Raw genomic sequence first — 13,033 nt, forward strand, 5'->3', positions numbered from 1 at the left:
TGATAATTGGCTAAGATGATATAAAAGTCAGTCTAAGTCTGCTTTTATATGAATTAAAATAGACCCTTGATTATCTGACTAAAGGAATCCAGATACATATGGCTGTGTTTTATCATTTTAGGTTGCCGGTCAATCTCAGAGATCAACCAGGACTTGGTACAGTTCTCCAAGCTATAAGAGTGACCTTTCCAAGCAATCTGAACACTGGATATATCAAATGACCCTATAGACCCTTCCTTCTTACTTCATGTATGTGCCCGTGTGTGTGTGTGTGCCCTCACACACACGCAAAAACTTCATCAGGCCAGCTGTGCAATCAAACTGGATTTCAGGAACAAGAATGTCAGGATCAAGGATAACTGGAATTCTGATGCTATTCTGTTATCAATACAACTTATTGGTTTTCTCCTTCCTTACGAGCGAATGATTGACTTCCTCCTTCATCTCCCTGATTGTGCTGCCACATTTTGTGCCCAGAGACTAAATTGAATAATTTGATCATCCCAATGAAACTGAAGATATTTGCAATATAGTACTCACTTGGAAGGAGCAGAAAGGAACAGCTGCATTCATTCAGTGACATTTCCATCATCAGTGATCATAGGGCCTCCAAATCCTAAGGATCCAATGTTGAAAAGAAAAATTTTCTTTCAATATGTGGGAACTATTCCTTTTTCTGGAATGCATTAAAAAATTGGGAATAGGCTTCTAAGTGACTCTCCAGAAGATCTTCACTGACACACAGACATCTAACTTTGTCTTTCCAGGCTTCAATTCACTATCTAGAGAAAGCTTCAAGATCTTGACTTCTTTTCTAAACATAGGGAAACATTGAGCAATGTTTTGATTTTATTATATTTTATTCTGAACTTAAGAAGTAAAACAAGCATTTCCATATCAAAATGGGATAGAAAAATAGACAATTTCATCTGAAAATGAAGATCCATTATGCAGAACTTGATATTCCTTTCAAATATATGACAAAATTATATTTTCTTTTTTTCCCTTCTTCCTCTTACCCCAAACTTTAGGACGACTACCATTAGACATAAATCTTTGTGTATACATATATATGCTGTGTGTGTGTGTATGTGTATGCATGTGTCAGTTCTTTTTCTGGAATCAAACAGTATCTTCCTTCATAAGATTTTTGCAGTTAATTTCATTATTTATAATAATCAGGATGACTTGGTTGTTCAAACTTGTTCTTAAAACAATACTGCTGTGTTCTTTTGGGTCTGTTCATTTCACTCTTCATTATGTCATGGAGATCTTCCCATGCTTTCTAAAATGATTGAGCTCATCATTTCTTATAGTAGAATAATAATCCATCATGAACATACACCACGATTTGTTTAGCCATTCCATAATTTACAGACATCCCCACAATTTCCACTTCTTTGCTACCACAAAGAGAGTTGCTATAAATATTTTAGAACATTTAAGTTCTTTTCCATTTTTCCTAATTGTCTTGGAAAACAGACCTAATAGTGGTACTGTTTGGATCAAAGGGTATAAGTGTTTAATAACTCTTTGAGCATAAGTTCAAATATCTCTCCAAAAAGGTTGGATCATTTCACTGACCCAGCAACAATCAATTAAAGTTCTAATTTTTCCACATTGCCTCCAACATTTAGCACTTTCCTTTCTACCATTTTAGCCAATTTGGTATGTGTAAAATGGTATCTCAAGATTGTTTTAATTTGCATTTCTCTAATCAATAATGATTTAGAGCATTCTTTCATATTACTATGAATTGTTTTCATTTTTCATTGGAAAACCACCCCTTTGTATCCTTTGACCATCTATCAATTAAAGAATGATTTGAATTCTTATAGATTTGATCAATTTCTTTATATATTTGAGAAATGAGACCTCTATTTAAGAAACTATCTACAAAATATTTTCCAAGTTTTCTGCTTTCCTTCTTGTAGAGGGCCACAGATAGTGGGGGAACTCTGAGTGAGGTATAAGACTCTTCAGCCCAGAGGAAACCTGCTAAAAATATCTGGTTTGGCTCCCCATTTTCCCTTTGGAATTTCTCATCTCCCCCACTCCTGAGAAGTCAGGGAGGGCATGACCACCTGTATTCTACTTGAATCAAGGATACTTACAGCTGGGTGCTTATAGTTAAGCACATACTCAGTGTTATTGATGAGATAATGGTTCTCTAGTTCACATATACTTAGTATGATATAATGATGTAATCACTCTAGTTGGCATATACTTTAGCATACTTGATATATATACTGATATAATGCTGTATCATACTGAGATATTTAAGGGCTGAGAGAACTGAAGACATAGCTCAAACTTGGACACAGAGAGAGGAGAGATTCAGACACAGAGGAGACACAAAAGATAAAGACAGAAACAGAGATTCTCCTGGTGGCTCTCCTGCCTTCATCACTCCTCCACCCAAGACCAAGGCTCATCCAGAGATCCTCCAGAGAGCTAGTCCGGACATTATGCCTTCTGATCTTGACTACATTTGTTTTATTTGTATAAAACTTTTTTAATTTAATGTAACCTAAATTATCAGTTTTCTATCTCACAAAACTTTTTATCTCTTGTTTATTCATAAATTGTTCATCTATCTATAAGCCTGATTAATAATGTTCCATAGTCTGCAAATTTTCTTGTGATATCTACATTTATATCTAGGTCATGTGTCCATTTTGATCTTATCTTGGTAAATGGTGTCAAATATTGGTCTATGCCTAATTTCTGCCAAACTGTAGACTTCCTAACAATTTTTGCCAAATAAATTCTTATTTTCAAAACTCTGGTCTTTACACTTGTCAAACACTGGGTTATTATATTCATTTGTTGCTATAGATTATATATCTATTCTGTTCCACTGATCTATTTTTTTATTTCTTAGTACCAGATAGCTTTGATAATTACTGCCTTATAATATAGTTTTAAGATGTAGTATGCTAAACCTCCTTCCTTTACATTTTCCCTCACTAGTTCTTTTGATATTCTTATATTTTTGTTCTTCTAAATGAATTTTGTTCTTATTTTTCCCAACTCTGTAAAACAACTTTTTAGTAATTTAATTGGGATGACATTGAATATATAGATTTTGGTTATGTTGTCATTTTTATTATATTGGCCCTGCCTACCCATGAACAATTAATATTTCTCCATTTATATAAATATGATCCTATTCATATACAGTTTTTTTGTGATTTTGTTCATATAGATCCTGAGTTTATTTTAGGGGGTATATTTCTAGGTATTTTATGCTGTCTAGCATTCCTTTACACTTGGTATCTATAACTCTATCTTCCTGCAGAATCCTATTAATGATATATAGAAATGTGGATGGTTTATGTCCTTTTACTTTACATCTTGCTACTTCACTGAAATTACTTCAATTAACTTTTTCGTTGAGTCTTTAGGATTTTCCAAGTATAACATTTACAAAGAGAAATAGTTTTATTTCCTCTTTCCCTATTCTGATTCTTTCTATTTCTTTTTCCTTCTCTTGTTGCTATTTCTAGAATTCCCAACGCAATATTGAATAATATTTTTGACAGTGGGCATCCTTGTTTCACATCTGTTTTTACTGGGAAGACTTCTAGCTTTATACCTATTACAAATAATGCTTACTGATGGTATTAAGTAAATTTCTAGTACAAAAACTTTTTTAAACTTAATATAATCAAAATTATCCATTTTGCATTCCATAATTTGAAGTTCTTCTTTGGCCATGAAAAATGTTAGAAAAGGAACAAATTAAAACCCCCCCAGTCAAACACTATGCTTGAAATTCTAAAAATAAAAGGAAAGATCAATAAAATTGAAAGTAAAAAAATGATTGAATTAATTAATAAAACTAAGAGTTAGTTCTATGAAAAAACCAACAAAATAGACAAACCCTTAGTAAATCTGATTTAAAAAAGGAAAGAGGAAAATCAAATTGTTAGTCTTAAAAATGAAAAGGGAGAACTCACCACTAATGAAGAGGAAATTAGAGCAATAATTAGGAGTTACTTTGCCCAACTTTATGCCAATAAATTCGACAACTTAAATGAAATGGAAGAATACCTTCAAAAATATAGCTTGCCCAGATTAACAGAGGAAGAAGTAAATATCCTAAACAGTCCCATCTTAGAAAAAGATATAGAACAAGCTATTAACCAACTCCCTAAGAAAAAATCCCCAGGACCAGATGAATTTACATGTGAATTCTACCAAACATTTAAAGAACAATTAATTATATGCTATATAAACGATTTGAAAAAATAGGGATTGAAGGAGTCCTACCAAACTCCTTTTATGACACAGACATGGTACTGATACCTAAACCAGGTAGGCTGAAAACAGAGAAAAAAAATTATAGACCAATCTCCCTAATGAATATTGATGCTAAAATCTTAAATAAAATGTTAGTAAAAAGATTACAGAAAATCATCCCCAGGATAATACACTATGCCAAGTAGTTTTATACCAGGAATGCAGGGCTGGTTCAATATTAGGAAAACTATTAGCATAATCGACTATATCAATAACCAAACTAACAAAAACCATATGATCATCTCAATAGATGCAGAAAAAGCATTTGATAAAAACAACATCCATTCCTAATAAAAACACTTGAGAGCATAGGAATAAATGGACTTTTCCTTAAAATAGTCAGGAGCATATATTTAAAATTGTCAGTAAGTATCATATGCAATGGGGAAAAACTGGAACCTTTCCCAGTAAGATCTGGAGTGAAGCAAGGTTGCCCACTATCACCATTATTATTCAATATTGTATTAGAAACGCTAGCCTCGGCAATAAGAGTCAAGAAAGAGATTAAAGGAATTAGAGTAGGCAATGAGGAAACCAAACTATCACTCTTTGCAGATGATATGATGGTATACCTAGAGAACCCCATAGATTCTACTAAAAAACTATCAGAAATAATTCATAACTTATTTCTGATAGTTTTTTAGTAGAATACTAAAAATACAGGATACAAAACAAATCCCCATAAATCCTAAGCATTTGTATATATCACCAACAAAATCCAATAGCAAGAGATATAAAGAGAAATTCCATTCAAAATAACTGTTGACAGCATAAAATATTTGGGAATCTATCTACCAAAGGAAAGTCAGGAATTATATGAGCAAAATTACAAAAAACTTTCCACACAAATAAAGTCAACCTTAAATAATTGGAAAAATATTAAGTGCTCTTGGATAGGCCGAGTGAATATAATAAAGATGACAATACTCCCTAAACTAATCTAGTTATTTAGTGCTATACCAATCAGACTTCCAAGAAAATATTTTAATGATCTAGAAAAATAACAACAAAATTCATATGGAATAATTAAAGGTCAAGAATCTCAAGGGAATTAATGAAAAACAAATCAAATGAAGGTGGCCTAGCTGCACCTGATCTAAAACTATATTATAAAGCAGCAGTCACCAAAACCATTTGGTATAGGTTCACAAGACAGAATAGTCAACTATAGCAATCTAGTGTTTGACAAACCCAAAGATCCTAACTTTTGGGATAAGAATTCATTATCTGACAAAAACTGCTGAGATAACTGGAAATTAGTATGGCAGAAATTAGGCATGGACCCACACTTAGCACCGTATACCAAGATAAAATCAAAATGGGTCCATGATTTAGGCATAAAGAACGAGATTATAAATAAATTAGAGGAACATAGGATAGACTACCTCTCAGACCTGTGAAGGAGGAAGAAATTTGTGACCAAAGATGAACTAGAGACCATTATTGATCACAAAATAGAAAATTTTGATTACATCAAATTAAAAAGCCTTCGTACAAACAAAACTAATGCAAACAAGATTAGAAGGGAAGCATCAAACTGGGAAAATATCTTCACAGCTAAAGGTTCTGATAAAGGTCTCATTTCCAAAATATATAGAGAATTGACTCTAATTTATAAGAAATCAAGCCATTCTCCAATTGACAAATGGTCAAAGGATATGAACAGACAATTTTCAGATGATGAAATTAAAACTATTACCACTCATATGAAAGAGTGTTCCAAATCACTATTGATCAGAGAAATGCAAATTAAGACAACTCTGAGATACCACTACACACCTGTCAGATTGGCTAAGATGACAGGAAAAAATAATGATGGATGTTGGAGGGGAATTATGGGAAAACTGGGACACTGATGCATTATTGGTGGAGTTGTGAACGATTCCAACCATTCTGGAGAACAATCTGGAACTATGTCCAAAAAGTTATCAAACTGGGCATACCCTTTGACCTAGCAGTGCTATTGCTGGGCTTATACCCCAAAGAGATACTAAAGAAGGGAAAGGGACCTGTATATGCCAAAATGTTTGTGGCAGCCCTGTTTGTAGTGGTTAGAAACTGGAAACTGAATGGATGCCCTTCAATTAGAGAATGGTTGGGTAAATTGTGGTATATGAATGTTATGGAATATTATTGTTCTGCAAGAAACGACCAGCAGGATGAATACAGAGAGGCTTGGAGAGACTTACATGAACTGATGCTGAATGAAATGAGCAGTACCAGGAGATCATTATATACCTCAACAATGATACTGTATGAGGATGTGTTCTGATGGGAAAGGATTTCTTCGATAAAGAGAAGATCTAACTCAGTTTCAATTGATCAAGGATAGACAGAAGCAGCTACACCCAAAGAAAGAACACTGGGAAATGAATATAAACTGTTTGCATTTTTGTTTTTCTTCCCGGGTTATTTTTACCTTCTGAATCCAATTCTTCCTGTGCAACAAGAGAACTGTTCGGTTCTGCACACATATATTCTATCTAAGATCTGCTGTAACCTATTTAACATGTATAGGACTGCTTGCCATCTGGGGGAGGGGGTAGAGGGAGGGAGGGGAAAAATTGGAACAGAAGTGAGTGCAAGGGATAATGTTGTAAAAAATTACCCTGGCATGGATTCTGTCAATAAAAATTTATTATGATGAAAAAAAGAAGAAGAAGAAGAAGAAGAAGTTCTAATGTAAGCTCCTCAAATCATGGGGTAAGAGAATGGTGCCTGTACCTTCACGTCAGCTCTCCTCTCTGAGCTGAAACCCCAAGCCAAGAGTTCCTCCCTGGTGCCAGTATGTGCAGTTAATGGTGTTCCTGCCTCCACTGCTCCTGCACTCACCAGTTGTGCAGGTTCATTCTTGCCCAGGGTATGACTCTGTAGCATAGCTGGGCCTGGTGTTCCTAATTAGCAGAAGTTCCCTCAGTCTTCCAGGAGTCATATGCCTGACTCCACAAACAATCCAGGAGGTGAAAGTTTCTGTGGTTCCTTCTGAGGCTCCAGTCCATCCTGGGGAATCCAAGGATAAAGAATCCAATTGGTGTTTCTGTGGAGCTAACCTGAAAGTGTGGGCATTTCACAAATCCTGTTCTGGTGTCTTTCTTCAGATATTCTTGGCTTGTATCTGGAGGACTCTGTTCTTTTCCAACTCCTCTTGATTTTTCACCCATCTATATTTGCCTTGAAGTGCAAATTTGTTCTGTTTGTAGGGGATATCTGGAGAGCTTGAAATTTACTCACCTACTCTGCCATCTTCCCAGAATCATCCCATTACTGTAATTTTTTTAAATGAAGTTACTGATTGTTCCTATCATTTGTTTTTTAACCCATCATTATTTAAGAATAGGTTATTTAGTCTCCAGTTAGCTTTTTCCCCCTATGTTTCCATGGTGCTTTATTAAATATAATTTTTATTGCATTGGGATCTTTAAGCATTTAATATTTTTGCTTTTCAGTTTTTAGCTATAAAACTTCTATGTCCTAATATAAGGTTATTTTTTGTGAAAGTACCATGAACTGCAGAGGAAAAAAATGTGTATTTTTTTATATCCATTCGATTTTCTCCAAATAGCCATCACATCTAGCTTATCTGAAATTCTATTAATTTCCTTCACTTACTAGTTTCCTTCCTTACTAGTTTTGTTAGATTTGTCTAATTCTGAGAGATGAAGATTGAAGTCCAGCATTATCATAGTACTATTATCTATTTCCTTATATAATTCATTAACTTTTCCTTGAAATTTAAATGCTTTGGTATTTGGTGAATATGTTTATTATTGACAATGCTTCATTATCTATGGTCCTTTTATCATAACGTAGTATAATGTTCTCTGGTTCTGTTTGGTTTTCCTGGGATCTCTGGAAGCATCTTCATTTCAGTTCAGTAATCACCACAAGAACATCCAGGTGTTAAAGTCCAAATCCTATATTATCTCCTTCCTGGGGCTGGGCAGCTTTCTGGAGAGCCTTTCAAAGCAGCCTTGGTCTCAGTCGGGGAAGTGCAGGAGGCCAGACCAGCCACCAGAAGCCTGACTGAAGGTGAAATGAATTTCTGTCTATTTGGCTCCGAGAGCTTCTAGTGCTCTTGTCCTCTGTGGCTTTCAGTCCCTGCTTATATGCTCCACACTAAGTATAAAACAATCATTATATCACTAGGAAACCATTATTTGTTGTAAGATTAAATCAATCATACTGAACCATCCTAAACTAAATAGATAACCATTGTCTCATCAATTCCACTTAGTTAGTACCTTGTAAGCATCCTCGTTTCAAGTTCAGAGTTCTGGCCATAACAATTAATTAAATCTACTTTAGCTTTGATTTTATGTGATACCATGATTGCTATCTCTGCTTTTTTATATTGACTGAGGTACAATACATTCTACTGCAGCCCTTTATTTTAACTCTGTGTATATCTCCTATTTTAAAATTTGTTTCCTGTGAGCACCGTATTGTCAGATTCTGATTTTTAAGCAATTCTGCTCTTGGTTTCCATTTATGAACAAATTTGTTTCATTTGCATTCATAGTTATAATTACTCTTTATGAATTTCCCTCCATCCTATTTTTCCTCACTATTGTCCTCAGTTTCTCTTTTTACTTCCCTACCTACCCTATTCCACATCTTTTTAAAGTTCTCCCAAGAATTCTTTTGGGACCTGTGACCATTTAATGTTACTCTTTGGGGGAGGAGAGGGGTTTTTTTTTTTTTTTGTTTTGTTTTTGCTTAAGTAGCCATCTCAGAAAATTAACCCAGGTCTTCTCTTTCCCCATAGTAGCTGTCTGTGTTTGGATTCTTTCTCCTTTGCTAACTCATTTTTATTTTATTTTTGTTTTTAGCAGCTTGTTATTATAATCACAGCTAGTCTCTGGAGGTGTGCAGGGGATGGTGACTCTGATCTTAGGTCCTTCTTCCTGTTATTTTATGACCTTTGTCCAGGAACCAACCTCAACACTCCTTTCCCTGCCAAGGCACAGCTAGGGCCCCTAAACAATAGCTGTAACACTCAGTTCTACCCTCTGACCTGGAGTGGAAGCCAAGAACTCAGCTCTCCTCTAAGTGCTTACAGCCAACAGCATCCTTGAACCACTGCTTTTCGTCAAAGTATACTGGTCCTTTCTTGCCTTCAGCCACAACCAGGACCCATTTCTTTGTAGTCCAGCTAGACATAGAATTCCTGGGCAACAGAGACCCTTCAATCTTCCCCTGCCCAGATGTCTGTGAGGGGAGAATTCCTGTAGCTGAGACCGAGACTGAGACTACTCACCCCGACCTAACTGCCCTCAGACATTTGGTTTGTTGCGTCAACAAAGATAGTGAGGTTTGCACTTCTCTCTGGCCAAACCTCTGTTTCCCAAGTCTTTCAGGTTTTCTCTAGGCTTATGTTCTGCCCCAACCTTTTGTTTACTTTTGCTGCTCGAAATTTACCCTGAGTTGCTATTTTTGTCTTGTTTGTAAAAGAAATCCGGAGAGCTTGAAATATTCTGATCTATTCCGCCATCTTCCCAGAATTTTCCTATGTATTGTTTAAGAAAAGCTTGGTCTGTCATTGACTGTTACTGCTTGAGATAACAGAGAAAAATACAATAATATAGATAAAACATCGATAACTCGCCTATATTTTTAAAAAACAATTTTCTCTTTTCATATCACCTTTCTCCCTTCATTCTGGATAAAACAGAGGTACTCTTACTACTCCTGCTAGTAAATGGAGGAGTGGTCATGGAGTCAGTAACAGCTGGTTTCAAATTCTGTGTTACACTTACTAGTCATATGACCATAGGCACTTCTATGGTTTTCAATTTATTCATATGTAAAATCACAATAAGACTCATCATTCTCTACCTTGTATAAAGCTCAAACAAGATCATGTCTGTGACCTTCACAAATTTGAAAACCCTCTATAAATGGGGCATTATCATTACCCTGCTTTTGAAGGAGGGAAGAAAACGGGGGAGAGAAAGTGGAAGGGATGTGCTATATAAGTCATCCATTAATGTACTCTCACTCCCTTTGATGCACTAACCTTGAGCAAGTAGACTTGACATACATTTTTTATCTGTAAAATATGAATGTAAGACCCAGGGGTCAGTAAGATCCAGCCCAGTTCAAAGATTCTATGAAAACAGACTCACCATCATATAATACTTAATGGTTTACAAAGTACTCCCCTCTGTATTATTACCTCACCTGTGAAAAGGAAATTAAAATGAAAGGAGGTATATGGTGAATTATTAAGTAGGCAATGAACGTATTATTTCCCCCACTTGAAAATGGTTTAGATAAGAAAAATAACATATTAATGGACTCGATGTTACAGGTACTATTTCCATCATACTGGGGTGTTTTTGTAGAGAAGGGTTTTTTGAGGGAGGGGATGGTTTATAACTCTAAGAGGAAGGAAATTAAAGCTCTCCAGAAACATTTGAAGATATCATGTCACCACCTCCATTCCCAACACTCCCTCCTTCTGATCTTCTTCCCTTTCTAAGCCTTGCCTGAAAGATGAATTTTTGGCCTTGGATTCCTCTCCTAGCCAATTAAACTTTTCAATCATATATCAGAGACAAAATAGAACTTTCTCAGGGTCAGTGAATCCTTTGATACAAAAGAGCCTTGAAAACTTGAGTCCAAGTTTTTATTTTAACATTCTCTTTTCCCACTGTTTTCCAAGTCAGAATCCTTTGAATTCTTATGTCTCTGAATCACTGGTGAACTTTCAGTGAAAACATCTTAGCTTTTCAAGTCCCACTAATTATTACAGGATAAAATCACGTCTGTCAATTCTCAGCCATTTTTTTCATATCTGGGACCCTGATATCACAAGGTAAGACTTGGTTTGAAGCAATCTTAAATTAATCTTTAATAATAAGAGCAGCATAGCCCATGTTACACAATTCAATTCAATATAATTCCTAAAACATTTATTAAATGCCTGCTATATGTAAGGCACTATGTTAGACACTGGGGAACCAGAAATTAAAATACAACAGCACCCTGTCTTCAAGAAGGGACAAACAACAGTTTCTTTAACTTTTTTCCCATTTGCAACCCCTATTTCTCCAGAGGGATTTTACATGATTCTGGCTATACAAGTTTATAAAATAGGTATACAAAACAAACATTTATTGAAAATAAATCATAAAGAAATTTATTTCAAAACAATTCTTTAGTATACATGTAATTTTGCCATTTATTAAAGATGAAATCAAATTTGCATACTACTGAAGTGAATTATGTTTGTTCATTTTTTACATAAAGAATTAAATCTTGGAAGAATATTTGATACCTTTTATTGTGGCCAAATTTTTCACAATCCCCACATTCACTTACATGACCCCACATGAGGTCACAACTAAAACTTTAAGAAGCTATGGGATAAACCATACACAGAGACAATCAGAAGAGGAAGAGATAATAAACAACCAGAGAGATTAGAGAGACCTTCATAGAAGAAGTGGTATAAACTTAAAGGAATTCTCTGAAAGGAGGCCATGAGGAAGAAAGGCAAACCAAGTATAGATACCATCATCCATGCAAGGACACAGAGATGGAGACATCCAAAAATTTGTAGGAAACAAAACTCAGGAAGGAACCAGTAACAAAATTCAAAGACAATGAAAAGAATGGTGATCTTAGATTCATAGGATCATAGATTTCTAGCTAAAAGTAGTATTAAAGTTCATCTAGTTCAATCACTCAGTTTTTTAGATGAGGAAATCAAGACTTAGAAAAGCTAAGTGATTTACCCACAATCACACAGGCAGAAAGTCTCACAACAGAAATTTGAATCTAAGTTTTCTGGTTTTAAAAATAATAATCTCTCCAACACACCACATTGCATTATTGATTCAATTATTATAAATTTATAGAAATTCAAATCCCATATCACTTAATTTCTTCTTGTGTGACTTTCTTTCTCTGGATTTCATTATCCTCACCTGTAAAATATGGGGATTTGATAAGATAACCTTTAAAATAATATTCAATTCAAAATTTATGATCTGAAGATTAATGTGGATAATTAGACACTAACCAATTAAAGATCAGAAAAGACACATAAAAGATAGAAATAAGAACAAATAATAGAGGACAAATTAATAGTATGGCCTAATAATATAAAAATATGTCAAAACCACTAAATAAGAGAAACCACCATTTATATAAAATATTTCAGATGGATTAACTGACTTAAACCATACATAAATCCTGTGACATAAATATTGCAAGTACTATTATTTCCACTTTGCAGATGAGGTAATGGAAGATCAAAAATTTTAATTTATTTGCCATTCCAATAAAATCAGAAGGGAAGGATATACATTATTACCACTACTATTTGACATGGTGTTAGAAGGGTTAACAATAGCAAAAAAACAGGTTTGTAGAAGGTAAAATAAACAATTTTCATTTCATAAATTTTTTTCATTTTGATTTATCAACAAAACCAATGCAGCTAAATTAAAAGAGAAACAATAACAGGGGTAAGGGATGAATCTTTATAGCAAGTTCCTCTGATGAGGTTCTTATTTCTAAGACATAACAGGAACTGATCCAAATTTATTTTTTATAATAGCTTTTTATTTTTCCAAATATATCCAAAGATAGTTTTCAACATGCACCTATGCAAAATCTTGTGTTCCAAATTCTTCTCCCTCCTCCCCCAGACAGCAAGCAATATGTGCAATTCTTCTGAAAATATTTCCATATTCGTTATATTGCACAAGAAAAATCAGAT

The 13,033-nt window shown here is 34.5% G+C and overlaps 1 protein-coding gene across 1 annotated transcript in view; it reads left to right on the plus strand.

The window, feature by feature from the left end:
• Nucleotides 1–469, plus strand: part of HAO2 (hydroxyacid oxidase 2) — a 45,220-nt gene extending 44,751 nt beyond the window's left edge. The window contains exon 10 of the mRNA XM_031967382.1: nt 122–469. Within this exon, the coding sequence (XP_031823242.1) occupies nt 122–177 (56 nt within the window). The 3' untranslated portion in view covers nt 178–469. The remainder of the gene's footprint in view (nt 1–121) is intronic.
• Nucleotides 470–13,033: the final 12,564 nt, after the last annotated feature.

This window comes from Sarcophilus harrisii, chromosome 4, assembly GCF_902635505.1.
Source record: "Sarcophilus harrisii chromosome 4, mSarHar1.11, whole genome shotgun sequence".
NCBI classification, from domain to species: domain Eukaryota; kingdom Metazoa; phylum Chordata; class Mammalia; order Dasyuromorphia; family Dasyuridae; genus Sarcophilus; species Sarcophilus harrisii.